The sequence below is a fragment of the Ranitomeya imitator genome, chromosome 5, assembly GCF_032444005.1.
Source record: "Ranitomeya imitator isolate aRanImi1 chromosome 5, aRanImi1.pri, whole genome shotgun sequence".
Taxonomy (NCBI): Eukaryota; Metazoa; Chordata; class Amphibia; order Anura; family Dendrobatidae; genus Ranitomeya; species Ranitomeya imitator.
In genome coordinates, this window is record NC_091286.1 from 17,739,985 (window position 1) to 17,765,356 (window position 25,372).

The following is a 25,372-nucleotide window of genomic DNA, read 5'->3' on the forward strand; positions in this document are numbered from 1 at the left end:
TGCGAGTCATCTAAACAAAAAAGTAACCTCCTTTTGCTCCCTATCTTTCCTGGGGAACCCAGTAGCTGTGGACGCCTTCCTGATATCTTGGGGTCACCATCTGGTCTATGCCTTTCCTCCTCTTATTCTGATTCCAGCAGTGCTGAGGAAGATTCGGGAGGACAGGGCGCTAGTCATCTTAATTGCCCCGTTCTGGCCGAAGAGACCTTGGTTCTCATGGATGAGAAAGTTATCAATATCCGACCCTTGGGTATTACCAGACCTCCAAGATCTGTTGTCACAGGGCCCAGTCTGTCATCCGCAGGTCAAGAACTTGCACTTGACAGCCTGGCTCTTGAAAGGAAATTACTAGAAAGCAGGGGGTTCTCTCCGGGCTTAATCTCAACTCTATTACAAAGTAGGAAGCCTGTTACAACAAAACAATATGGCAAAGTATGGAAAACGTTTCTGTCATCATCCGGTGCAAAAATAGGGAAAGAAATTCCCCTTAATTCCATATTAGAGTTCCTACAAAACGGGTTGGAGATGGGGTTAGCCACTAACACCCTAAAAGTTCACGTGGCGGCTTTGGGAGCCCTATTCAATTTTGATTTAGCCTCAAATAGGTGGGTCTCTAGATTCATCAGGGCGGCAGGAAGATCAAGGCCTCTGCCAGTAAAAGTTGTTCCTCAATGGGACTTAAACTTGGTCCTTAAAGCCCTGACTAATCCTCCATTTGAACCATTACACGAATCTACAATAAAAAATCTATCTCTCAAAACAGCTCTATTAGTCGCCCTCACTTCTGCCCGTAGGGTTAGCGATTTACAGGCTCTCTCAGCTAACCCTCCCTACACACAATTCCTAGAGGATAGGGTCATTTTAAAAACAGACCCAGCATATCTCCCGAAAGTGGCTTCAAAATTTCACAGGTCTCAAGAGATATCTCTCCCCTCCTTCTGTCCTAATCCTAAGAACAAGGAGGAACAAACACTACATACACTAGATGTAAGAAGATGTCTCTTACACTACCTAGAAGTCACTAGAGAGAGTAGGGAGGATCCCTCTCTGTTTGTGTGTTTCCAGGGTCCCCGGAAGGGGAAAAAAAGCATCTAAAGCCACCATAGCAAGATGGATCACGGACGCCATCAGTCTCTCATACTAGGCAAGTGGGATGTCCGTCCCCGGGGAGGTTAAGGCTCACTCAACGAGGGCAGTAGCGACTTCCTGGGCGGAGAAGGCTGGAGCTTCCATTGACCAGATATGTAGAGCTGCTACCTGGTCCTCACCATCCACATTCTATAGGCACTATAGATTGGACCTAATCTCCTCTTCAGACCTTACTTTTGGTAAAGGGGTTCTGGAGGCGGTGGTCCCTCCCTGAATGTACTATCTATGCAATTCTCTCCGTGGTGCCGTCATGGGCGATCAGAAAAAAATATAGTTCTTACCGATAACGGTATTTCTCTGAGCCCATGACGGCACCCGTACATTCCCTCCCTTCACTTGTGGGTGCTCACATCAAAATAGTGCCATAGTCTACTCATAGTGTTAAAAGTCACGCGGTATCTAGTTATGATAAACAGTTAAAATTTAACAAATGTTTAGTAGTCTCCCATCGTTCTCTATGTAAAACAACTGATGCAGGAGAGTGGTACCGCCTTTTTATCCGTAGGTTTCCTGTCCTTGGTGGGCGGATCCCCTCTCTCCGTGGTGCCGTCATGGGCTCAGAGAAATACCGTTATCGGTAAGAACTATATTTTTCACCGGGGCGTAACTTTAAATTAGCAGGAACAAAGCAATAAGGGTGCAAGGTCCGAAAAAGGGGGTGTGGTCTGAAAAGGGGGTGTGGTCTGAAAAGGGGGTGTGGTCTGAAAAAGAGGGACATGGCCTGATTTAAGGGGGATGTGGTCTGAAAAAATGGGAAAATGGTCTGAAAAAGGGGGATGTGCTCTGAATAAGCTGGACATGGCTTGATTTTAGGGGGACGTGGTCTGAAAAAGGGGATGTGGTCTGAAAAGGGGGTGTGGTCTGAAATGGGGGTGTGGTCTGAAAGGGGTGTGGTCCAAAAGGGGTGTGGTCTGAAAAGGGATGTGGTCTGAAAAAGGGGGACTTGGTCTGAAAAAGGGGGACGTGGTATGATTTAAGGGGACGTGGTTTGTAAAAGGGGGACATGGTCTGAAAAAGGGGGACGTGGTATGATTTAAGGATGACGTCTGAAAAAGGGGGACATGATCTGAAGAGGTGGTCCAAAAATTATGTGCTGTCTGAAAAGGGAGACATGGTTTGAATATGGGGGCCATGGTCTGACATAGTTGAAGTAGTCATTGTGTGGTATGAAATGGGGGTGGTCTGGTCTGTAAAGAGGGGGAGTCTAGACTCAGAAAGGGTGGGCCATAGTTATGCCTACAGCGCTCCATAGTGATGGCTCCCTTCTAACACTGGCCCAGAGGACGCTCGTTTTCAGCTGGGATTAATGGCCGGGTCTGACGCCTGCGTGCGATCCGAATTTCTGATCATACTCAGACGTGGGGAGATTGCAAGCTGCATTGTCCAAGGAAAAAAATCAGACCTGTGCACGGCCCCATAGAATAACATTTATCCAATCTGGTGTATGGTCGGATGGAAATTGCGGTCGTCTGCACATGCCGTAATGGGGGACATTTCAGACCCCCTAAGGCCCCAATAGACAATGCAGCTGAGCTGGAGCCGCCGTGGGTCAGAGCTGTGCCCTAATGGGGCCAAACAAGTAAATGTCAGGATGGTCGAAAGATGGAAACCGCATTAAACTCCGGTCTTGAGAGATCGCTGTAAAAGTCACGATCCTGGGGTCTCAGACGACTGGTGCAATACGAAGGAGACGGTGAAAACGTAACCCGGAGCTGAGAAGCCCCCGGAGCTGGGAAGCCCCCGGAGCTGGGAAGCCTCCCTGATCTAGGCCGCGCCCGTCTGTCCGGCGGTGTCACTCTACGTAACCCTCACGGTCCTGCCAGGTCTAAATATAGAGGCGCGAAGGTGGGAAACGTGTCAGACCTCAGTGAGTCAATAAGCTCTTGGCTCGCGTTGGCCGCTCGCTGGCCTTTTATTGCTTAGAATGTCGACATCTCCCATTTATTTGCTGTTTCAGCTTTATTTTTAATACGAACCTTCCCCGATTTATTTGACTTTACCACTCGGTTAATATCCTGCCGTGTGTAATCCTAGATCTGAGACCTCATTTCTTAAAGGGGTCGTCCAGCGAGGCCCAGACACCGGTGCCGATCCCAGCAGCTGCCCGCTTGGGGTTGATACGCTGGAGGGTGTCCTGTGGGGGCTCAGAATTAGTTTTGTGTGAACAGGGATCTGGCTGGCTGCTCCCTTCAATGCCCATGTATTTACTAACATCGACCATGATAGAGAAGAAGAAGAATGGCTAAATAACTGAAGACAGAGGGGGAGGAGGGAGATGCAGCTGCAGAGTGTGAGACTGCATGCTGCGAGAGGGGAGGCAGCTCTTCAGCTGCACACCACTGCGTGTGCTTGGAAAGGAATGACAACACATCTTCAGGTTTTGCACATTTCTGGCTCCACCACTGCCCCAGGAGGGATCTTCCATCGTTTTATCCAAAGTGGCCAGAGAAAATGGCTGTTTGCAAAAAGAAAGGAGTGTTCAAACTGCTGCCATTCACATCAGACGGTCAGGGGCCTAATCCCAGTGCCGGTCACACTCCTGTGGACTCCGGCTGTCAGTAATCCCCACTTCCAGTAGGTGGGATTAGGTCCTGTGGTTACAGTGCCCATGTCTGTGATTACCGGGCACCCTGGGGTATGTAACACTGTGCAGCGCCTCCACATACAGATGAGAGAACTTTTACCTTAAGAAAAGCTTTGGATGTGTCTAGAGTATATATTTTTTTTATTTTTTGTGATGGACCATCGTAGAGAAGGCGCCCCCTGCCCTGGAGAAGCCCCCTGCCCTGTAGGAGGCTCTCCCTGCCCTGTAGGAGGCTCATCCTGCCCTGTAGGAGGCGCTCCCTGCCCTGTAGGAGGCTCATCCTGCCCTGTAGGAGGCTCTTCCTGCCCTGTAGGAGGCGCTCCCTGCCCTGTAGGAGGCGCTCCCTGCCCTGTAGGAGGCGCTCCCTGCCCTGTAGGAGGCTCATCCTGCCCTGTAGGAGGCGCTCCCTGCCCTGTAGGAGGCTCTCCCTGCCCTGTAGGAGGCTCATCCTGCCCTGTAGGAGGCTCTCCCTGCCCTGTAGGAGGCTCTTCCTGCCCTGTAGGAGGCGCTCCCTGCCCTGTAGGAGGCGCTCCCTGCCCTGTAGGAGGCTCATCCTGCCCTGTAGGAGGCGCTCCCTGCCCTGTAGGAGGCGCTCCCTGCCCTGTAGGAGGCGCTCCCTGCCCTGTAGGAGGCGCTCCCTGCCCTGTAGGAGGCGCTCCCTGCCCTGTAGGAGGCGCATCCTGCCCTGTAGGAGGCGCTCCCTGCCCTGTAGGAGGCGCTCCCTGCCCTTTAGGAGGTTCATCCTGCCCTGTAGGAGGCTCTCCCTGCCCTGTAGGAGGCTCTCCCTGCCCTGTAGGAGGCTCATCCTGCCCTGTAGGAGGCTCATCCTGCCCTGTAGGAGGCTCATCCTGCCCTGTAGGAGGCGCTCCCTGCCCTGTAGGAGGCGCTCCCTGCCCTGTAGGAGGCTCATCCTGCCCTGTAGGAGGCGCTCCCTGCCCTGTAGGAGGCGCTCCCTGCCCTATAGGAGGTTCATCCTGCCCTGTAGGAGGCTCTCCCTGCCCTGTAGGAGGCTCATCCTGCCCTGTAGAAGGCGCTCCCTGCCCTGTAGGAGGCTCTCCCTGCCCTGTAGGAGGCGCTCCCTGCCCTGTAGGAGGCTCATCCTGCCCTGTAGGAGGCTCATCCTGCCCTGTAGGAGGCGCTCCCTGCCCTGTAGGAGGCTCTCCCTGCCCTGTAGGAGGCTCTCCCTGCCCTGTAGGAGGCTCATCCTGCCCTGTAGGAGGCTCTCCCTGCCCTGTAGGAGGCTCATCCTGCCCTGTAGGAGGCGCTCCCTGCCCTGTAGGAGGCTCTCCCTGCCCTGTAGGAGGCTCTCCCTGCCCTGTAGGAGGCTCATCCTGCCCTGTAGGAGGCTCATCCTGCCCTGTAGGAGGCTCTCCCTGCACTGTAGGAGGCGCTCCCTGCCCTGTAGGAGGCTCATCCTGCCCTGTAGGAGGCTCATCCTGCCCTGTAGGAGGCGCTCTCTGCCCTGTAGGAGGCGCTCCCTGCCCTGTAGGAGGCTCTCCCTGCCCTGTAGGAGGCGCTCCCTGCCCTGTAGGAGGCTCTCCCTGCCCTGTAGGAGGCTCTTCCTGCCCTGTAGGAGGCTCTCCCAGCCCTGTAGGAGGCGCTCCCTGCCCTGTAGGAGGCGCTCCCTGCCCTGTAGGAGGCGCTCCCTGCCCTGTAGGAGGCTCATCCTGCCCTGTAGGAGGCTCTCCCTGCCCTGTAGGAGGCGCTCCCTGCCCTGTAGGAGGCTCATCCTGCCCTGTAGGAGGCTCATCCTGCCCTGTAGGAGGCGCTCTCTGCCCTGTAGGAGGCGCTCCCTGCCCTGTAGGAGGCGCTCCCTGCCCTGTAGGAGGCTCTCCCTGCCCTGTAGGAGGCGCTCCCTGCCCTGTAGGAGGCTCTCCCAGCCCTGTAGGAGGCGCTCCCTGCCCTGTAGGAGGCGCTCCCTGCCCTGTAGGAGGCGCTCCCTGCCCTGTAGGAGGCTCATCCTGCCCTGTAGGAGGCGCTCCCTGCCCTGTAGGAGGCTCTCCCTGCCCTGTAGGAGGCTCTCCCTGCCCTGTAGGAGGCTCATCCTGCCCTGTAGGAGGCGCTCCCTGCCCTGTAGGAGGCTCATCCTGCCCTATAGGAGGTTCATCCTGCCCTGTAGGAGGCTCTCCCTGCCCTGTAGGAGGCTCTCCCTGCCCTGTAGGAGGCGCTCCCTGCCCTGTAGGAGGCTCATCCTGCCCTGTAGGAGGCGCTCCCTGCCCTGTAGGAGGTTCATCCTGCCCTGTAGGAGGCGCTCCCTGCCCTGTAGGAGGCGCTCCCTGCCCTGTAGGAGGCGCTCCCTGCCCTATAGGAGGCTCATCCTGCCCTGTAGGAGGCTCTCCCTGCCCTGTAGGAGGCTCTCCCTGCCCTGTAGGAGGCGCTCATCCTGCCCTGTAGGAGGCGGCCGATTTTCCAGAATTTATGCCAGGTGGTCGGGTAGGATCAGGTCTGGGGTCTATTACTGGTGTAACTCAGGTTTTTTTTTAACCCTTTGGTGCTCACGAACATAATGAAGCAAATTTATATCTATTGCGAACCAGGAATGCCGCCTCATGGTATGATAGAAGATATGGGTCAACGATGGGGAACATGATCATCCCTAAACCACCGCCATACTGTGATACCAGACGGTGGCCTCGCTCTACAATTGGCCTGGGGAATCAATAATTAAGAAACCGTTCCAGTGAAGAGTCAAGGGGGCGGTCGGGGTCTCGGGGAGTCATGCGGCCGTGTGATTTATAATGCTGCCACAGTGACATCCTGCACAGCAGAGCGAGGCGCTCCTCCAGCACTACCTGCAAACTGCGCGGGCGAGAGAGGCTGCTCATGGCTCTGGGGGAGTCCAGTGGGCGGTCCCAGGATCCTGGAGCCCTGCTGTCCTGGCATTGCAGTCCAGCTCCAGATTCATCTAGCACATATGATCTGCACAGATCGTCCTGGGGCAAGTACACCTCGCATGACTCCTATAGGACTGCTTGTCTCTGCAGGAGTCAAGTGGGCGGTCCCGGCCTCCTTTGGAGTCGTTTCTAATAACATCTGATACATGCGCACTGCACAGATGATGCTGGATGCCAGGACTACAGGAGACAGGCTCCGCCCCCTTGACTCTTCAAGGTAACATGCTTAAAGGGACACTGTCACCTGAATTTGGAGGGAACAATCTTCAGCCATGGAGATTGCCTTGTGCAGGCGTGTACTACAGAGGACAGAGAATCAACTTCAATCCAATATTGCAGCCAGCATGCAGCCAGCGGGTAAGGAAAGGGTGAATCAAACACCCAAAAACCCCGCCTCCATGGCTGAAGATTGTTCCCTCCATATTCAGGTGACAGTGTCCCTTTAAGTTACAAGTAATTTTCCTTCTCCATCCAGTATAAGACTATGGCAGCAGTTTGGGGCTGATATTTTACATGACATGTTCCCTTTAAGATCTATAATGATGTGATTAATAATTATTTTGGCGCCGGGTGACGACCTTTTTTTTTTTTTTTTTTAACCCTTTAGGACGCTAACGAGGACCCAGGAGAAGATGTCGCTCTGCTCTCGGTCAGCTTTGAAGACGCAGAAGCTACACAAGTGTTCCCCAAACTCTTCCTGTCCCCCCGAGTTGAGCAGTAAGTGGAACCAGTACAGTTAAAGGGATTGTCCAGAACGAGAAAATCATGGCTGCCCGTGGGTTGTGTCGGCTATTACAGCTCGCCAGTGATAGGGAAGATGAGCTGCAATACCACAACCAGCCTGTAGTCAGAAGTGGCGCAGTGTTTAGAAACAACCATGTTTTTCGAAGCCTGGACAACTTTACATACTTGATATTTCCGTCTTGTGTCTGCTCTCATGTATGGTTTTAGAGTGACTTCTCCTTTAAGAGTGGGTGTAACATAGGGGGATTAGTGTTATACGCAGCAGACTAAACAGTCAGAGCCGCAGTGTAGAGCATGGGGGGTGGACTGAGCAGCAGCCTGCGCTTCTGAGGGTCCTCAGACCACCACAGTCTCCAAAGATCAATGCAGCCAAGTGGGAGTGTCTGATCTGGGCAGCAGTGTAAAGCATGGGGGATGGAGAAGGACGCTGCCTAAGCTTTATCTAATGGTAGCAGTGCCGCGGTGAGGGGCTCTGGGAAATATCTTAAAGGGTTGGAAATCAGTAATACGGCCAAAGTGTGTTAAACATCAGGTGGTTGCAGTGTAAAGCATCGGGGGAGCACAGAGCAGCCTGGGAGGAGCAGCAGGTGGGTTTCAGATGACCTCAGACCCCAATATCCAGTGTAGCATTAATGGAGTCCTATGTTATAGCAGTATCCACATGGTACATGGCTGCAGTGTAAAGCATGGGGGACCGGCAGACTTATTGATGAGGAGGAGGAGGATCTCACACCCCAATATCCAGTGTACTGGAGTCCTATGTTATAGCAGTATCCACATGGTACATGGCTGCAGTGTAAAGCATGGGGGGCGGACAGACTTATTGATGAGCAGGAGGAGGACCTCACACCCCAATATCCAGTGTAGCATTACTAGAGTCCTATGTTATAGCAGTATCTACATGGTACATGGCTGCAGTGTAAAGCATGGGGGGCGGACAGACTTATTGATGAGGAGGAGGAGGATCTCACACCCCAATATCCAGTGTACTGGAGTCCTATGTTATAGCAGTATCTACATGGTACATGGCTGCAGTGTAAAGCATGGGGGGCGGACAGACTTATTGATGAGGAGGAGGAGGATCTCACACCCCAATATCCAGTGTACTGGAGTCCTATGTTATAGCAGTATCCACATGGTACGTAGCTGCAGTGTAAAGCATGGGGGACGGACAGACTTATTGATGAGGAGGAGGAGGATCTCACACCCCAATATCCAGTGTACTGGAGTCCTATGTTATAGCAGTATCCACATGGTACGTAGCTGCAGTGTAAAGCATGGGGGACGGACAGACTTATTGATGAGGAGGAGGAGGATCTCACACCCCAATATCCAGTGTACTGGAGTCCTATGTTATAGCAGTATCCACATGGTACATGGCTGCAGTGTAAAGCATGGGGGGCGGACAGACTTATTGATGAGGAGGAGGAGGATCTCACACCCCAATATCCAGTGTACTGGAGTCCTATGTTATAGCAGTATCCACATGGTACATGGCTGCAGTGTAAAGCATGGGGGACGGACAGACTTATTGATGAGGAGGAGGAGGATCTCACACCCCAATATCCAGTGTACTGGAGTCCTATGTTATAGCAGTATCCACATGGTACGTAGCTGCAGTGTAAAGCATGGGGGACGGACAGACTTATTGATGAGGAGGAGGAGGATCTCACACCCCAATATCCAGTGTACTGGAGTCCTATGTTATAGCAGTATCTACATGGTACATGGCTGCAGTGTAAAGCATGGGGGACGGACAGACTTATTGATGAGGAGGAGGAGGATCTCACACCCCAATATCCAGTGTACTGGAGTCCTATGTTATAGCAGTATCCACATGGTACGTAGCTGCAGTGTAAAGCATGGGGGACCGGCAGACTTATTGATGAGGAGGAGGAGGATCTCACACCCCAATATCCAGTGTACTGGAGTCCTATGTTATAGCAGTATCTACATGGTACATGGCTGCAGTGTAAAGCATGGGGGACGGACAGACTTATTGATGAGGAGGAGGAGGATCTCACACCCCAATATCCAGTGTACTGGAGTCCTATGTTATAGCAGTATCCACATGGTACGTAGCTGCAGTGTAAAGCATGGGGGACGGGCAGACTTATTGATGAGCAGGACGAGGACCTCAGACCCCAATATCCAGTGTAGCATTAATGGAGTCCTATGTTATAGCAGTATCCACATGGTACATGGCTGCAGTGTAAAGCATGGGGGACGGACAGACTTATTGATGAGGAGGAGGAGGACCTCACACCCCAATATCCAGTGTACTTGAGTCCTATGTTATAGCAGTATCTACATGGTACATGGCTGCAGTGTAAAGTATGGGGGACGGACAGACTTATTGATGAGGAGGAGGAGGACCTCACACCCCAATATCCAGTGTAGCATTGCTGGAGTCCTATGTTATAGCAGTATCCACATGGTACGTAGCTGCAGTGTAGAGCATGGGGGACGGACAGACTTATTGATGAGCAGGAGGAGGACCTCACACCCCAATATCCAGTGTAGCATTACTGGAGTCCTATGTTATAGCAGTATCCACATGGTACATGGCTGCAGTGTAAAGCATGGGGGACGGACAGACTTATTGATGAGGAGGAGGAGGATCTCACACCCCAATATCCAGTGTACTGGAGTCCTATGTTATAGCAGTATCTACATGGTACATGGCTGCAGTGTAAAGCATGGGGGACGGACAGACTTATTGATGAGGAGGAGGAGGATCTCACACCCCAATATCCAGTGTACTGGAGTCCTATGTTATAGCAGTATCCACATGGTACGTAGCTGCAGTGTAAAGCATGGGGGACCGGCAGACTTATTGATGAGGAGGAGGAGGATCTCACACCCCAATATCCAGTGTACTGGAGTCCTATGTTATAGCAGTATCTACATGGTACATGGCTGCAGTGTAAAGCATGGGGGACGGACAGACTTATTGATGAGGAGGAGGAGGATCTCACACCCCAATATCCAGTGTACTGGAGTCCTATGTTATAGCAGTATCCACATGGTACGTAGCTGCAGTGTAAAGCATGGGGGACCGGCAGACTTATTGATGAGGAGGAGGAGGATCTCACACCCCAATATCCAGTGTACTGGAGTCCTATGTTATAGCAGTATCTACATGGTACATGGCTGCAGTGTAAAGCATGGGGGACGGACAGACTTATTGATGAGGAGGAGGAGGATCTCACACCCCAATATCCAGTGTACTGGAGTCCTATGTTATAGCAGTATCCACATGGTACGTAGCTGCAGTGTAAAGCATGGGGGACCGGCAGACTTATTGATGAGGAGGAGGAGGATCTCACACCCCAATATCCAGTGTACTGGAGTCCTATGTTATAGCAGTATCTACATGGTACATGGCTGCAGTGTAAAGCATGGGGGACGGACAGACTTATTGATGAGGAGGAGGAGGATCTCACACCCCAATATCCAGTGTACTGGAGTCCTATGTTATAGCAGTATCCACATGGTACGTAGCTGCAGTGTAAAGCATGGGGGACGGGCAGACTTATTGATGAGCAGGACGAGGACCTCAGACCCCAATATCCAGTGTAGCATTAATGGAGTCCTATGTTATAGCAGTATCCACATGGTACATGGCTGCAGTGTAAAGCATGGGGGACGGACAGACTTATTGATGAGGAGGAGGAGGACCTCACACCCCAATATCCAGTGTACTTGAGTCCTATGTTATAGCAGTATCTACATGGTACATGGCTGCAGTGTAAAGTATGGGGGACGGACAGACTTATTGATGAGGAGGAGGAGGACCTCACACCCCAATATCCAGTGTAGCATTGCTGGAGTCCTATGTTATAGCAGTATCCACATGGTACGTAGCTGCAGTGTAGAGCATGGGGGACGGACAGACTTATTGATGAGCAGGAGGAGGACCTCACACCCCAATATCCAGTGTAGCATTACTGGAGTCCTATGTTATAGCAGTATCCACATGGTACATGGCTGCAGTGTAAAGTATGGGGGACGGACAGACTTATTGATGAGGAGGAGGAGGACCTCACACCCCAATATCCAGTGTACTGGAGTCCTATGTTATAGCAGTATCTACATGGTACATGGCTGCAGTGTAAAGTATGGGGGACGGACAGACTTATTGATGAGGAGGAGGAGGACCTCACACCCCAATATCCAGTGTACTGGAGTCCTATGTTATAGCAGTATCCACATGGTACATGGCTGCAGTGTAAAGCATGGGGGACGGACAGACTTATTGATGAGGAGGAGGAGGACCTCACACCCCAATATCCAGTGTACTGGAGTCCTATGTTATAGCAGTATCTACATGGTACATGGCTGCAGTGTAAAGCATGGGGGACGGACAGACTTATTGATGAGGAGGAGGAGGACCTCACACCCCAATATCCAGTGTACTGGAGTCCTATGTTATAGCAGTATCTACATGGTACATGGCTGCAGTGTAAAGTATGGGGGACGGACAGACTTATTGATGAGGAGGAGGAGGACCTCACACCCCAATATCCAGTGTACTGGAGTCCTATGTTATAGCAGTATCCACATGGTACATGGCTGCAGTGTAAAGCATGGGGGACGGACAGACTTATTGATGAGGAGGAGGAGGACCTCACACCCCAATATCCAGTGTACTGGAGTCCTATGTTATAGCAGTATCTACATGGTACATGGCTGCAGTGTAAAGTATGGGGGACGGACAGACTTATTGATGAGGAGGAGGAGGACCTCACACCCCAATATCCAGTGTAGCATTGCTGGAGTCCTATGTTATAGCAGTATCCACATGGTACGTAGCTGCAGTGTAGAGCATGGGGGACGGACAGACTTATTGATGAGGAGGAGGAGGACCTCACACCCCAATATCCAGTGTACTGGAGTCCTATGTTATAGCAGTATCTACATGGTACATGGCTGCAGTGTAAAGTATGGGGGACGGACAGACTTATTGATGAGGAGGAGGAGGACCTCACACCCCAATATCCAGTGTAGCATTGCTGGAGTCCTATGTTATAGCAGTATCCACATGGTACGTAGCTGCAGTGTAGAGCATGGGGGACGGACAGACTTATTGATGAGCAGGAGGAGGACCTCACACAACCTCAGACCCCGATAACCGGTGGAGGGCAGACCCCAGCTGTGTCTGATTGGACCCGGCCCCCGGCTTGATGGCTGTGGCCCCCAGGAGGTGACTTGGCTCCTCTTCGGGCCCCCAGGACCCGGCTCTTCTGGTTCTGCCCGTTGTACGGTGACTCTGGAATTTCAGGAACATCCAGGGATTTTATGAAGGTTGCAATAAATCCTGCTCCAACCGCGGAGAACAAAGGCCGGTGTTGTGTGCGGCTCCTGTGCCCTCGTCTCAGACCCGGGGTCACATGTTCGGGGGAAATGATCCTGGTCCCCCGCCAGCTCCACCGGCTCCTCGCGTCCCCCATTAACCCTACTTGTGCCGGCTCCTTCGCACTGACACCCCGAGCCTGAGGGTCCGCTACCATTGTATCCAGTCCAGACAATCCTCTGTGACATATGTCCTGATAGTTTGCTACAATGTATCGGTGCCGGTGTCCTTTATCAGCCCATTGGTTGCAGCTGAGGGTCTGTTACATTTACCTCCTGATAGTTTGCTACAATGTATCGGAGCCGGTGACCTTTATCAGCCCATTGGTTGCAGCTGAGGGTCTGTTACAGTTGCATCCTGATAGTTTGCTGCGGTGTCTACATCTTCGGAGACATCTGGGGGTTTTCTCTTCTTTCTTTGGCCCCTGTTCCATTCACCTACTCGCATTTGTAACCAATTTCCAGATGAAACAACCTGCACTGATACACTGTAACGATCCACATCGGGAAAGCTGTGGATTTTTGCTCAGAGGATTGTTTAGACTGGATACTATTGGAACAGACCCTCAGCTGCGACTCATTCGTTAGTCATTCGCCTGGTAATTGTCAACCGCACCGATACATTGTAGCAAACACTCAGGAAAGCTGTGGGATTTCACTCAGAGGATTGTCTGGACTGGATGCAATTGTCACAGACCCTCAGCAGTGGGAAGGGTGTATGTATTCTGATGGCAAGCAGGGATCTTGCAGAGGTTGGCGATACCCAGGGGCGGCTGTCGCTGGCGGCATTGGTGGGCTGCATCAATGTCATCAGACTGCTGCTTTACTAGGGACTAGTGACGTCACCGAGCGCAGCGGGGGCAGCAGCTGAGTGGGGGGCGGCAGCTGAGTGGGGGGCACCAGCCCTGTCCCTGGCAATAAACCGATTCTGCAAAACCTTCGAAAAAGATGATGATCTGCAAACTATGTGCTGAGAGAACTACAAGTCCTAGCAGCTCCGCCGAGCAGTCAGGGGAATGGAAATGTCTGCAGCTTCCTAATGATCCATTAGTGACTGTGAACGCTGCTTGCAGTCAGTGACTGGGACCGCTGCTTGCGATCAGTGACTGGGAACGCTGCTTGCGGTCAGTGACTGTGAACGCTGCTTGCAGTCAGTGACTGGGACCGCTGCTTGCGGTCAGTGACTGGGACCGCTGCTTGCGGTCAGTGACTGGGAACACTGCTTGCGGTCAGTGACTGGGAACACTGCTTGCGGTCAGTGACTGGGAACACTGCTTGCGGTCAGTGACTGGGAACACTGCTTGCGGTCAGTGACTGGGACCGCTGCTTGCGGTCAGTGACTGGGACCGCTGCTTGCGGTCAGTGACTGGGACCGCTGCTTGCGGTCAGTGACTGGGAACGCTGCTTGCGGTCAGTGACTGGGACCGCTGCTTGCGGTCAGTGACTGGGACCGCTGCTTGCGGTCAGTGACTGGGACCGCTGCTTGCGGTCAGTGACTGGGAACGCTGCTTGCGGTCAGTGACTGGGAACGCTGCTTGTGGTCAGTGACTGGGACCGCTGCTTGCGGTCAGTGACTGTGAACGCTGCTTGCGGTCAGTGATTGTGAACGCTGCTTGCGGTCAGTGACTGGGAACGCTGCTTGCGGTCAGTGATTGTGAACGCTGCTTGCGGTCAGTGACTGGGAACGCTGCTTGCGGTCAGTGACTGGGACCGCTGCTTGCGGTCAGTGACTGGGACCGCTGCTTGCGGTCAGTGACTGGGAACGCTGCTTGCGGTCAGTGATTGTGAACGCTGCTTGCGGTCAGTGACTGGGACCGCTGCTTGCGGTCAGTGACTGGGAACGCTGCTTGCGGTCAGTGACTGGGAACGCTGCTTGCGGTCAGTGACTGTGAACGCTGCTTGCGGTCAGTGACTGGGAACGCTGCTTGCGGTCAGTGACTGGGAACGCTGCTTGCGGTCAGTGACTGGGATCGCTGCTTGCGGTCAGTGACTGTGAACGCTGCTTGCGGTCAGTGACTGTGAACGCTGCTTGCGGTCAGTGACTGTGAACGCTGCTTGCGGTCAGTGACTGGGAACGCTGCTTGCGGTCAGTGACTGGGAACGCTGCTTGCGGTCAGTGACTGGGACCGCTGCTTGCGGTCAGTGACTGGGAACGCTGCTTGCGGTCAGTGACTGTTAATCTGTCCCCATCAGGTGCTGCTCACAGAGGTGCTCAGCTCGTGACAGTGTATCAGGGCAGCTGTGTCAGTTGAATACAAAACCCTTCTAATGCAGCCGTAAAGGGGAAGGAAAATAAATGATATTGATCAGATTTGTGGTCTAGTGGTCAGTGCCCTTTAAGGCATGGGGGTCTCCGCTTCTTCCTGCCATGAGGCGGATCAGTAGTCACATGTGCTGGGGTGACCTGGAGCAGTGAGCACGTCTGTGTCTTCCAGAGTTGGTGAGTGCACTGTACATAGAGAAGATGGAGAGAAATACTTCATGGTGACTCCTGTGATTCCCCGTGGAGCGGCGGCCGCCTGCAGGTGTATATACTGCACAGGTATCAAGATCAGCACAAGAATCTCCTGAAATCCTCTGTGCTGCTGGGGATCCTGCTGCTTTCACAATGAGGTTCTCAGTCTCTTCCTCCCACAAATTCAGCACACTCCTCTCCTGACATACTCTGTGCTGCTGCTGAGTGTTTCCGCTCTGCCCACTATGTATCCACCAGAGAAAGGACCTGCACTTGCATGGCAGCTACCTGTAGGTGGCACAAGTGATACACTGGAGGAGACCCTATCTGCATACTTATTTCCCAGGATGCATTGCCACATAGAAAATACCATAATGGTGAAATAATGGCAGAAAGGAGCCGGCCCATAACAGCTTCCAGGCCGTCCAATCACTTCTCAGCATATTGGCTCAGTTAAGGTGTAGTACCTGTCGTTATCAGGGCAGGGTGGGCACACCGGATATGGTGTAGTACCTGTCGTTATCAGCGCAGGGTGGGCACACCGGATAAGGTGTAGTACCTGTCGCCATCAGTGCAGGGTGGGCACATCCGGATAAGGTGTAGTACCTGTCGTTATCAGGGCAGAGTGGGCACATCCGGATAAGGTGTAGTACCTGTCGTTATCAGCGCAGGGTGGGCACATCCGGATAAGGTGTAGTACCTGTCGCCATCAGTGCAGGGTGGGCACATCCGGATAAGGTGTAGTACCTGTCGTTATCAGTGTAGGGTGGGCACATCCGGATAAGGTGTAGTACCTGTCGTTATCAGTGCAGGGTGGGCACATCCGGATAAGGTGTAGTACCTGTCGTTATCAGGGCAGAGTGGGCACATCCGGATAAGGTGTAGTACCTGTCGTTATCAGCGCAGGGTGGGCACATCCGGATAAGGTGTAGTACCTGTCAATATCAGTGCAGGGTGGGCACATCCGGATAAGGTGTAGTACCTGTCGTTATCAGCGCAGGGTGGGCACATCCGGATAAGGTGTAGTACCTGTCGTTATCAGCGCAGAGTGGGCACATCCGGATAAGGTGTAGTACCTGTCGTTATCAGCGCAGGGTGGGCACATCCGGATAAGGTGTAGTACCTGTCAATATCAGTGCAGGGTGGGCACATCCGGATAAGGTGTAGTACCTGTCAATATCAGTGCAGGGTGGGCACATCCGGATAAGGTGTAGTACCTGTCGTTATCAGGGCAGGGTGGGCACACCGGATATGGTGTAGTACCTGTCGTTATCAGGGCAGGGTGGGCACACCGGATAAGGTGTAGTACCTGTCGTTATCATGGCAGGGTGGGCACATCCGGATAAGGTGTAGTACCTGTCGTTATCAGGGCAGGGTGGGCACATCCGGATAAGGTGTAGTACCTGTCGTTATCATGGCAGGGTGGGCACATCCGGATAAGGTGTAGTACCTGTCGTTATCAGCGCAGGGTGGGCACATCCAGATAAGGTGTAGTACCTGTCGCCATCAGCGCAGGGTGGGCACATCCGGATAAGGTGTAGTACCTGTCGTCATCAGCGCAGGGTGGGCACATCCGGATAAGGTGTAGTATCTGTCGTTATCAGCGCAGGGTGGGCACATCCGGATAAGGTGTAGTATCTGTCGTTATCAGCGCAGGGTGGGCACATCCGGATAAGGTGTAGTACCTGTCGTTATCAGCGCAGGGTGGGCACATCCGGATAAGGTGTAGTACCTGTCGCCATCAGTGCAGGGTGGGCACATCCGGATAAGGTGTAGTACCTGTCGTCATCAGCGCAGAGTGGGCACATCCGGATAAGGTGTAGTACCTGTCGTCATCAGCGCAGGGTGGGCACATCTGGATATGGTGTAGTACCTGTCGTTATCAGCGCAGGGTGGGCACATCCGGATAAGGTGTAGTACCTGTCGTTATCAGCGCAGGGTGGGCACATCCGGATAAGGTGTAGTACCTGTCGCCATCAGTGCAGGGTGGGCACATCCGGATAAGGTGTAGTACCTGTCGCCATCAGCGCAGGGTGGGCACATCCGGATAAGGTGTAGTACCTGTCGTTATCAGCGCAGGGTGGGCACATCCGGATAAGGTGTAGTACCTGTCGTTATCCGCGCAGGGTGGGCACATCCGGATAAGGTGTAGTACCTGTCGTTATCCGCGCAGGGTGGGCACATCCGGATAAGGTGTAGTACCTGTCGTTATCAGCGCAGGGTGGGCACATCCGGATAAGGTGTAGTACCTGTCGTTATCCGCGCAGGGTGGGCACATCCGGATAAGGTGTAGTACCTGTCGTTATCAGCGCAGGGTGGGCACATCCGGATAAGGTGTAGTACCTGTCGTTATCCGCGCAGGGTGGGCACATCCGGATAAGGTGTAGTACCTGTCGTTATCCGCGCAGGGTGGGCACATCCGGATAAGGTGTAGTACCTGTCGTTATCAGCGCAGGGTGGGCACATCCGGATAAGGTGTAGTACCTGTCGCCATCAGTGCAGGGTGGGCACATCCGGATAAGGTGTAGTACCTGTCGCCATCAGCGCAGGGTGGGCACATCCGGATAAGGTGTAGTACCTGTCGTTATCAGCGCAGGGTGGGCACATCCGGATAAGGTGTAGTACCTGTCGTTATCCGCGCAGGGTGGGCACATCCGGATAAGGTGTAGTACCTGTCGTTATCCGCGCAGGGTGGGCACATCCGGATAAGGTGTAGTACCTGTCGTTATCAGCGCAGGGTGGGCACATCCGGATAAGGTGTAGTACCTGTCGTTATCCGCGCAGGGTGGGCACATCCGGATAAGGTGTAGTACCTGAGGGTAGAGCGCTGGGGACCATTACCATTACTAATTATCGGCGACCTTAATAATATATGTGATGACTTTTGGGATAAGAACAAAAACCCCCAGAATAGGACGGCGGGACATACCACTACGTTTGGGACTTATGTCGGGGAAGTGGGCATGGTTGATTTATGGAGAGTTAGGCATATCGGGGAAAGGGCGTATTCATGCTACTCACCAGCTCATGGTACGCTGTCTAGGATTGATCTGGCACTGGGTAACCGATTACTGGACACGATGGTAAGGGACGTGAGATATTTACCTAGGGCTCTCTGACCATAGTCCAGTTGAAGTGGAATTTCGATCAGTGGGGACACGGAACGGGAGCAGAAGGGAGTGGAAAATTCACCCTAATTGGCTACACAGTATAGACTTGGAGAAGATTAAGAAGGAATTGGTGGAATTTTTTGAGATAAATGAGGGTAGCGTAGATGTGCTTACTGTGTGGGAAGCCATGAAAGCGTACTTGAGAGGGCTGTTGTTTAGGGATATTAGCAGGTGTAAGCGGAAATCGAGAGAGGCAGAGAGGTTGGCGATAGATGGGCTGAGGGTGGCTGAAGATGAGATGGTAATAATGGGTACTTTGGAGGCTGGGAGGAGGTTAAAGGCAGCTCAAAGCCAGCTAGAGGCGGTCTTGCTGAGTAAGGCTGAAAGGAAGAGGGAATTCATGAATTTGGCCTATTACCAGGAGGGTGAATCAGTGGGTCATTTGCTGTCGCTGGTGGCATCTGCCCAGAGAAATACTTCCTTTGTTCACTCTTTGGTGACTGGGAGTGGTGTTGCTGTTTCTGAGACTTCAGAGATTTTGGAGACTTTTGCAGATTTTTACGCAGACTTATACTCCTCTCGGGTAGATGGGTCAATGGAGGACACGGTGGCGTTCCTTGAGGAGTTGGAGCTCCCGAGGCTGAGTGACACAGCTAGGGAGGATTTAGAGGCTCCCATTACGGAGGAGGAACTGGGACGGGCATTGCAGTCGATGGCTAATGGGAAGGCGCCTGGCGTAGACGGATTTCCTGCCGAAATTTATAAAAGCTTGGGGGAAGTGTTGATCCCTAAATTGAAGGCGGTCTTGGAAGAGGCTACGAATGGTGGAAGGCTACCGGCATCTATGCGGGAGGCCACAATAGTGGTGATTCCAAAGGAGGGGAAGGACCCGACACAGCCGGATTCATATCGGCCAATTTCTTTGCTTACTATCGACGTTAAACTCCTGGCTAAGGTGTTGGCGATGAGGTTGACAAGTGTTATTTCTGGCCTGATACACTCAGACCAGTCTGGCTTTATGCCTGATAGGTCAACTGCGATTAATCTACGAAGGCTGTATATGAACTTGCAACTCAAAGCCGATAACTGTGGCCAGAGAGTTATTGCATCTTTAGACGCTCACAAGGCGTTCGATAGTGTGGAGTGGGGGTATCTCTGGCAGGTGTTGCGAAGAATGGGGTTTGGACCGCAGTTCATATCATGGATTCAATTAATGTACTCGATGCCGATGGCCAGGGTTAGGGTAAACGGGGAGTTGTCACGCACCATACAATTGGCTAGAGGGACGAGACAGGGGTGTCCGCTTTCCCCCCTTTTGTTTGCTCTGGCGGTGGAACCACTGGCCGCTACGCTTCGACAGTCTGATGAGATGACGGGGTTTAAATATGGGGTAATTGAAGAAAGGGTGGCGTTGTATGCGGATGACATTCTGCTATTTCTGGCTGACCCGGTTGCATCCTTGGAGGGAGCCATTGGGATTATTGAACGATTCGGATCAGTGTCGGGACTTAGGATAAATTGGAGTAAGTCTATCTTGTTTAAGGTGGACGATGTGGATGGGGAGCCATTGGAGGACGGGCGACTGGAGGTGACGAGTAAATTTAAGTACCTGGGAATATGGGTATCTATGCCGGTCACTGACTATATACATGAGAATCTGACTCCAATCTTGGGTGCCCTCAAGGCAAAGGCGGATGCATGGCTTAAGCTACATTTGTCTGTGGTAGGCAGGGTGAATCTTATCAAAATGATTCTGATGCCGAAAATATTGTATATTCTTCACAATGCGCCGGTTTGGATACCACGTGGGAAATTTAGACAGATCAACGCTCTGTTTAGGAATCTGATTTGGGGAGGCAGCATCCGCGTATCAGACTGGAGACACTTCAGCGACCCAAGGATGATGGGGGTCTGGCATTGCCTAACCCTGAGTTGTACTTTCTTGCAGCCCAGAGTCAGCATTTAAGGGGCTGGGCGCATGAAGGGTCATCTGGGGCAGTACAGCAGTTGATGGAGGTGGTGACAAAAAGAAGGCCAGTGGTGCAATGTTTGGAGGATGGATCCTTGGAGAGTTTGGGGAAGCTATATCCGACTTTGCTGTTGATACGCAAGCTGTGGAGTAGATTGAGGCTCATACGTGGGATCATGGACTTGACTAGATACTCGCCGCTATGGCATAATAACAATCTGAAAGAATTTGAGGCACTGGGGGTACTGAGAGAGTGGTTGGGCAAAGGGATTCAGTATGTGTATCAAATAATTGAACAAGGTGAACTGAAATCATTTTCCCAATTGCAGGCGGAATTTGGTCTTGGGTCTGCAGGGGAGTATCAATATTTGCGGATGAGGCATGCCTTTGGAGCTCAGAGTAGGAACGGAGGTATTAGGATTCAAAGGGATATAGTACTGGAGTATGTGTGTAATGATGGGACGACTGGAGGAGTCATATCCACTCTGTACAGGGATCTGTTGCACACTTTTCTATTGGGGTTTCCAATAATGGCGAGAGCTAAATGGGAAAGGGATTTGGGCCCAATGGATAACGAGACTTGGGAGTCGGTGTTGGAATGGATCCCAAGACTGTCGCTGAGTGAACCGTATAGACTGTCACAGCTCTATGTGATACACAGAGTTTATAGGTCTCCGATGGTGCTATATAAGGCAGGATTGCGTAATGACTCTGAATGTCCGAGGTGTAAGTCTACGGATGCAGACATTTTCCATATGATGTGGACATGTCCGAGGTTGGCTGCCTTCTGGGTGGTAGTTTTGAGTCGTATGGAAGGTGCGTATGGATGCACGGTGCCAAGGGATCCAGTTGTCTGTTTGTTGGGATGCGTGGATGAGATTGGAGTGGATAAACACCTAAAGATAGCTATAGCCAGATTGTTGTATATGGCTAGGAAGGTGATAGCTAGAAACTGGATTAGGGAAGAGCCGCCTTCAAGAGGAGAGTTCCTCCAGTATGTGAAGCAGGGCCGGACACTAGAAAAAGGGATTTATAAGAAGAAAGGGAAAACTGAAACGTTCAATAAAATGTGGTCTCCATGGATTGCTATGGGATAGTAATGTGAAGTGTGGCTTATACGAATGGTTGAGGGATTAGATACTCTATTGTTTTAATGATGGTAGTAATTAACAAGATGAGCTGCTTTGTGGGGTGGGGGTGGGGGGCTTTGGGATCGAAGGGGGCTGTTTGAAGGGGGAGGGGGGGGGGAAATACTCTATATTGAAAATGTAAATGTAACATGTTAATTGCCTTGTTACTCTAAATAAAAATTTATTTGAATTAAAAAAAAAAAAAGGTGTAGTACCTGTCGATATCAGTGCAGGGTGGGCACATCTGGATAAGGTGTAGTACCTGTCGATATCAGTGCAGGGTGGGCACATCCGGATAAGGTGTAGTACCTGTCGTTATCAGCGCAGGGTGGGCACATCCGGATAAGGTGTAGTACCTGTCAATATCAGTGCAGGGTGGGCACATCCGGATAAGGTGTAGTACCTGTCGTTATCAGCGCAGGGTGGGCACATCCGGATAAGGTGTAGTACCTGTCGTTATCAGTGCAGGGTGGGCACATCTGGATAAGGTGTAGTACCTGTCGTTATCAGTGCAGGGTGGGCACATCCGGATAAGGTGTAGTACCTGTCAATATCCGTGCAGGGTGGGCACATCCGGATAAGGTGTAGTACCTGTCGATATCAGTGCAGGGTGGGCACATCCGGATAAGGTGTAGTACCTGTCGTTATCAGCGCAGGGTGGGCACATCCGGATAAGGTGTAGTACCTGTCAATATCAGTGCAGGGTGGGCACATCCGGATAAGGTGTAGTACCTGTCAATATCAGTGCAGGGTGGGCACATCCGGATAAGGTGTAGTACCTGTCGATATCAGTGCAGGGTGGGCACATCCGGATAAGGTGTAGTACCTGTCGTTATCAGTGCAGGGTGGGCACATCTGGATAAGGTGTAGTACCTGTCGTTATCAGCGCAGGGTGGGCACATCCGGATAAGGTGTAGTACCTGTCGATATCAGTGCAGGGTGGGCACATCTGGATAAGGTGTAGTACCTGTCGTTATCAGTGCAGGGTGGGCACATCCGGATAAGGTGTAGTACCTGTCGTTATCAGCGCAGGGTGGGCACATCCGGATAAGGTGTAGTACCTGTCGATATCAGTGTAGGGTGGGCACATCTGGATAAGGTGTAGTACCTGTCGTTATCAGCGCAGGGTGGGCACATCTGGATAAGGTGTAGTACCTGTCGTTATCAGCGCAGGGTGGGCACATCCGGATAAGGTGTAGTACCTGTCGATATCAGTGTAGGGTGGGCACATCTGGATAAGGTGTAGTACCTGTCGATATCAGTGCAGGGTGGGCACATCCGGATAAGGTGTAGTACCTGTCGTTATCAGCGCAGGGTGGGCACATCCGGATAAGGTGTAGTACCTGTCGTTATCAGTGCAGGGTGGGCACATCCGGATAAGGTGTAGTACCTGTCGATATCAGTGCAGGGTGGGCACATCCGGATAAGGTGTAGTACCTGTCGTTATCAGTGCAGGGTGGGCACATCCGGATAAGGTGTAGTACCTGTCGTTATCAGCGCAGGGTGGGCACATCCGGATAAGGTGTAGTACCTGTCGTTATCAGCGCAGGGTGGGCACATCCGGATAAGGTGTAGTACCTGTCGATATCAGTGCAGGGTGGGCACATCCGGATAAGGTGTAGTACCTGTCGTTATCAGCGCAGGGTGGGCACATCCGGATAAGGTGTAGTACCTGTCGATATCAGCGCAGGGTGGGCACATCCGGATAAGGTGTAGTACCTGTCGATATCAGTGCAGGGTGGGCACATCTGGATAAGGTGTAGTACCTGTCGTTATCAGTGCAGGGTGGGCACATCCGGATAAGGTGTAGTACCTGTCGTTATCAGCGCAGGGTGGGCACATCCGGATAAGGTGTAGTACCTGTCGATATCAGCGCAGGGTGGGCACATCCGGATAAGGTGTAGTACCTGTCGATATCAGTGCAGGGTGGGCACATCCGGATAAGGTGTAGTACCTGTCGTTATCAGCGCAGGGTGGGCACATCCGGATAAGGTGTAGTACCTGTCGTTATCAGCGCAGGGTGGGCACATCCGGATAAGGTGTAGTACCTGTCGTTATCAGCGCAGGGTGGGCACATCCGGATAAGGTGTAGTACCTGTCGATATCAGTGCAGGGTGGGCACATCCGGATAAGGTGTAGTACCTGTCGATATCAGTGCAGGGTGGGCACATCCGGATAAGGTGTAGTACCTGTCGTCATCAGCGCAGGGTGGGCACATCCGGATAAGGTGTAGTACCTGTCGTTATCAGCGCAGGGTGGGCACATCCGGATAAGGTGTAGTACCTGTCGATATCAGCGCAGGGTGGGCACATCCGGATAAGGTGTAGTACCTGTCGTTATCAGCGCAGGGTGGGCACATCCGGATAAGGTGTAGTACCTGTCGTTATCAGCGCAGGGTGGGCACATCTGGATAAGGTGTAGTACCTGTCGTTATCAGCGCAGGGTGGGCACATCCGGATAAGGTGTAGTACCTGTCGTTATCAGCGCAGGGTGGGCACATCCGGATAAGGTGTAGTACCTGTCGATATCAGCGCAGGGTGGGCACATCCGGATAAGGTGTAGTACCTGTCGTTATCAGCGCAGGGTGGGCACATCCGGATAAGGTGTAGTACCTGTCGTCATCAGCGCAGGGTGGGCACATCCGGATAAGGTGTAGTACCTGTCGATATCAGTGCAGGGTGGGCACATCTGGATAAGGTGTAGTACCTGTCGTTATCAGTGCAGGGTGGGCTCATCTGGAAGCATTTCCCACCTTTGCCTGGTTCAGGATGGATACATCCACACCGGGTGGAAGTTGTCAGGTAGCTGACTGTAGGTGACCCTCACCGTCAGGGTGGGAGCTGTGGTTTGATTGGAGCAGACGTGTGTCTCCAGAAGCCTAGATAGAAGGGATAAAGCGTTCCAGAGTGTAGCTGCAGCACAGGAGGAGTCTTTGAGGAATAGGTCATCAGTATCAGGTCATTGGGGACTCCTCTCTCCCACCAATCAGCTGTTTGCGTACGGTGTGGGAATAGCACCGCTCTATACACCGCTTAGTGACCATTCTCGGTACTACAGCTCAGCTCCTATTTAAGTGACTGTGATCTGAGCTGCAGTACCGAGAACGGCCACTACGTGGTGCAGTGTTTCTGCTGTGCACTCACGGTGGCGACAGCTGATAATGGGGGTCCTGGGTATTGGACCCCCACAGGTCTGATGTTGAGGACCTACCCTGAGGCCTGGTCATCCTTATCTTACTTCTGGACAACCCCTTTAAGGTCACATAACCCAAGCCTGAGACTCGTGACTTCTCCTGGCACCAACCAGCACTTTACGCTTTGCACTTTTATGCTGAGATCAAAGTGAAACCACAAGAGCTGCATTCCTTCCATCCATCACAAGGACGAGTAAACCGAAATCATTCAGCGAGATCACAGCGCCTGGGAATTGGGGATCTGGCAGCCGCTGCCGCCCCGTCTTCCTCTTTATGGGATTTGGGGAGATAACTGTATAATAAATATTGTCATGGTCGAGGGATATTTAGTGGGGGATGATATACAGGCGCATCTGGTAAAGGATGGGGGGCCAGTTTTCGAGATCCGGGCTGTCAGGTCGGCCTGGGGGTGCGGGACGTGCCGTGCTCCAGTCTGGGACGCCTTCCAGAAGTGGTTTTCAGAGCGTAGACTCAGCACTTTTCTTCCCTGTCCTACAAGCTGGGAAACACAAAACACCACACCTTAAAATGTTCAACCCCGGAGAACAAGCCAGCGGCGAAAAGCCGAAGCGCTCCCACCCCTCCCCTGTCTGTGATGGGAATGAGCGACGTTTCACCCAAGATGTCAGCAGGACGGTGTGGGACACCAACATGGAGGCTGTGACCCCGACACGCGGCTTCATGGCTGCCCGTCAGCAGACGCATTTCATGCCGGGATCCCCCCAGTTATAAGGGTTTATATGAAACTGTCCTATAGACGACACCGTACCGCCATGGACGGATCGCTAC

General features: G+C 52.4%; 1 protein-coding gene across 4 annotated transcripts in view; it reads left to right on the forward strand.

Annotated features, from left to right (window-relative positions):
- The window catches only part of BABAM2 (BRISC and BRCA1 A complex member 2), a 142,078-nt gene that overhangs the window by 54,658 nt on the left and 62,048 nt on the right, over positions 1-25,372 (forward strand). For all 4 annotated transcript variants that reach the window (XM_069768340.1, XM_069768342.1, XM_069768341.1 and 1 more), the window contains one exon: positions 7,235-7,344. In XM_069768340.1, coding sequence (XP_069624441.1) covers positions 7,235-7,344 — 110 coding nt within the window. The remainder of the gene's footprint in view (positions 1-7,234; positions 7,345-25,372) is intronic.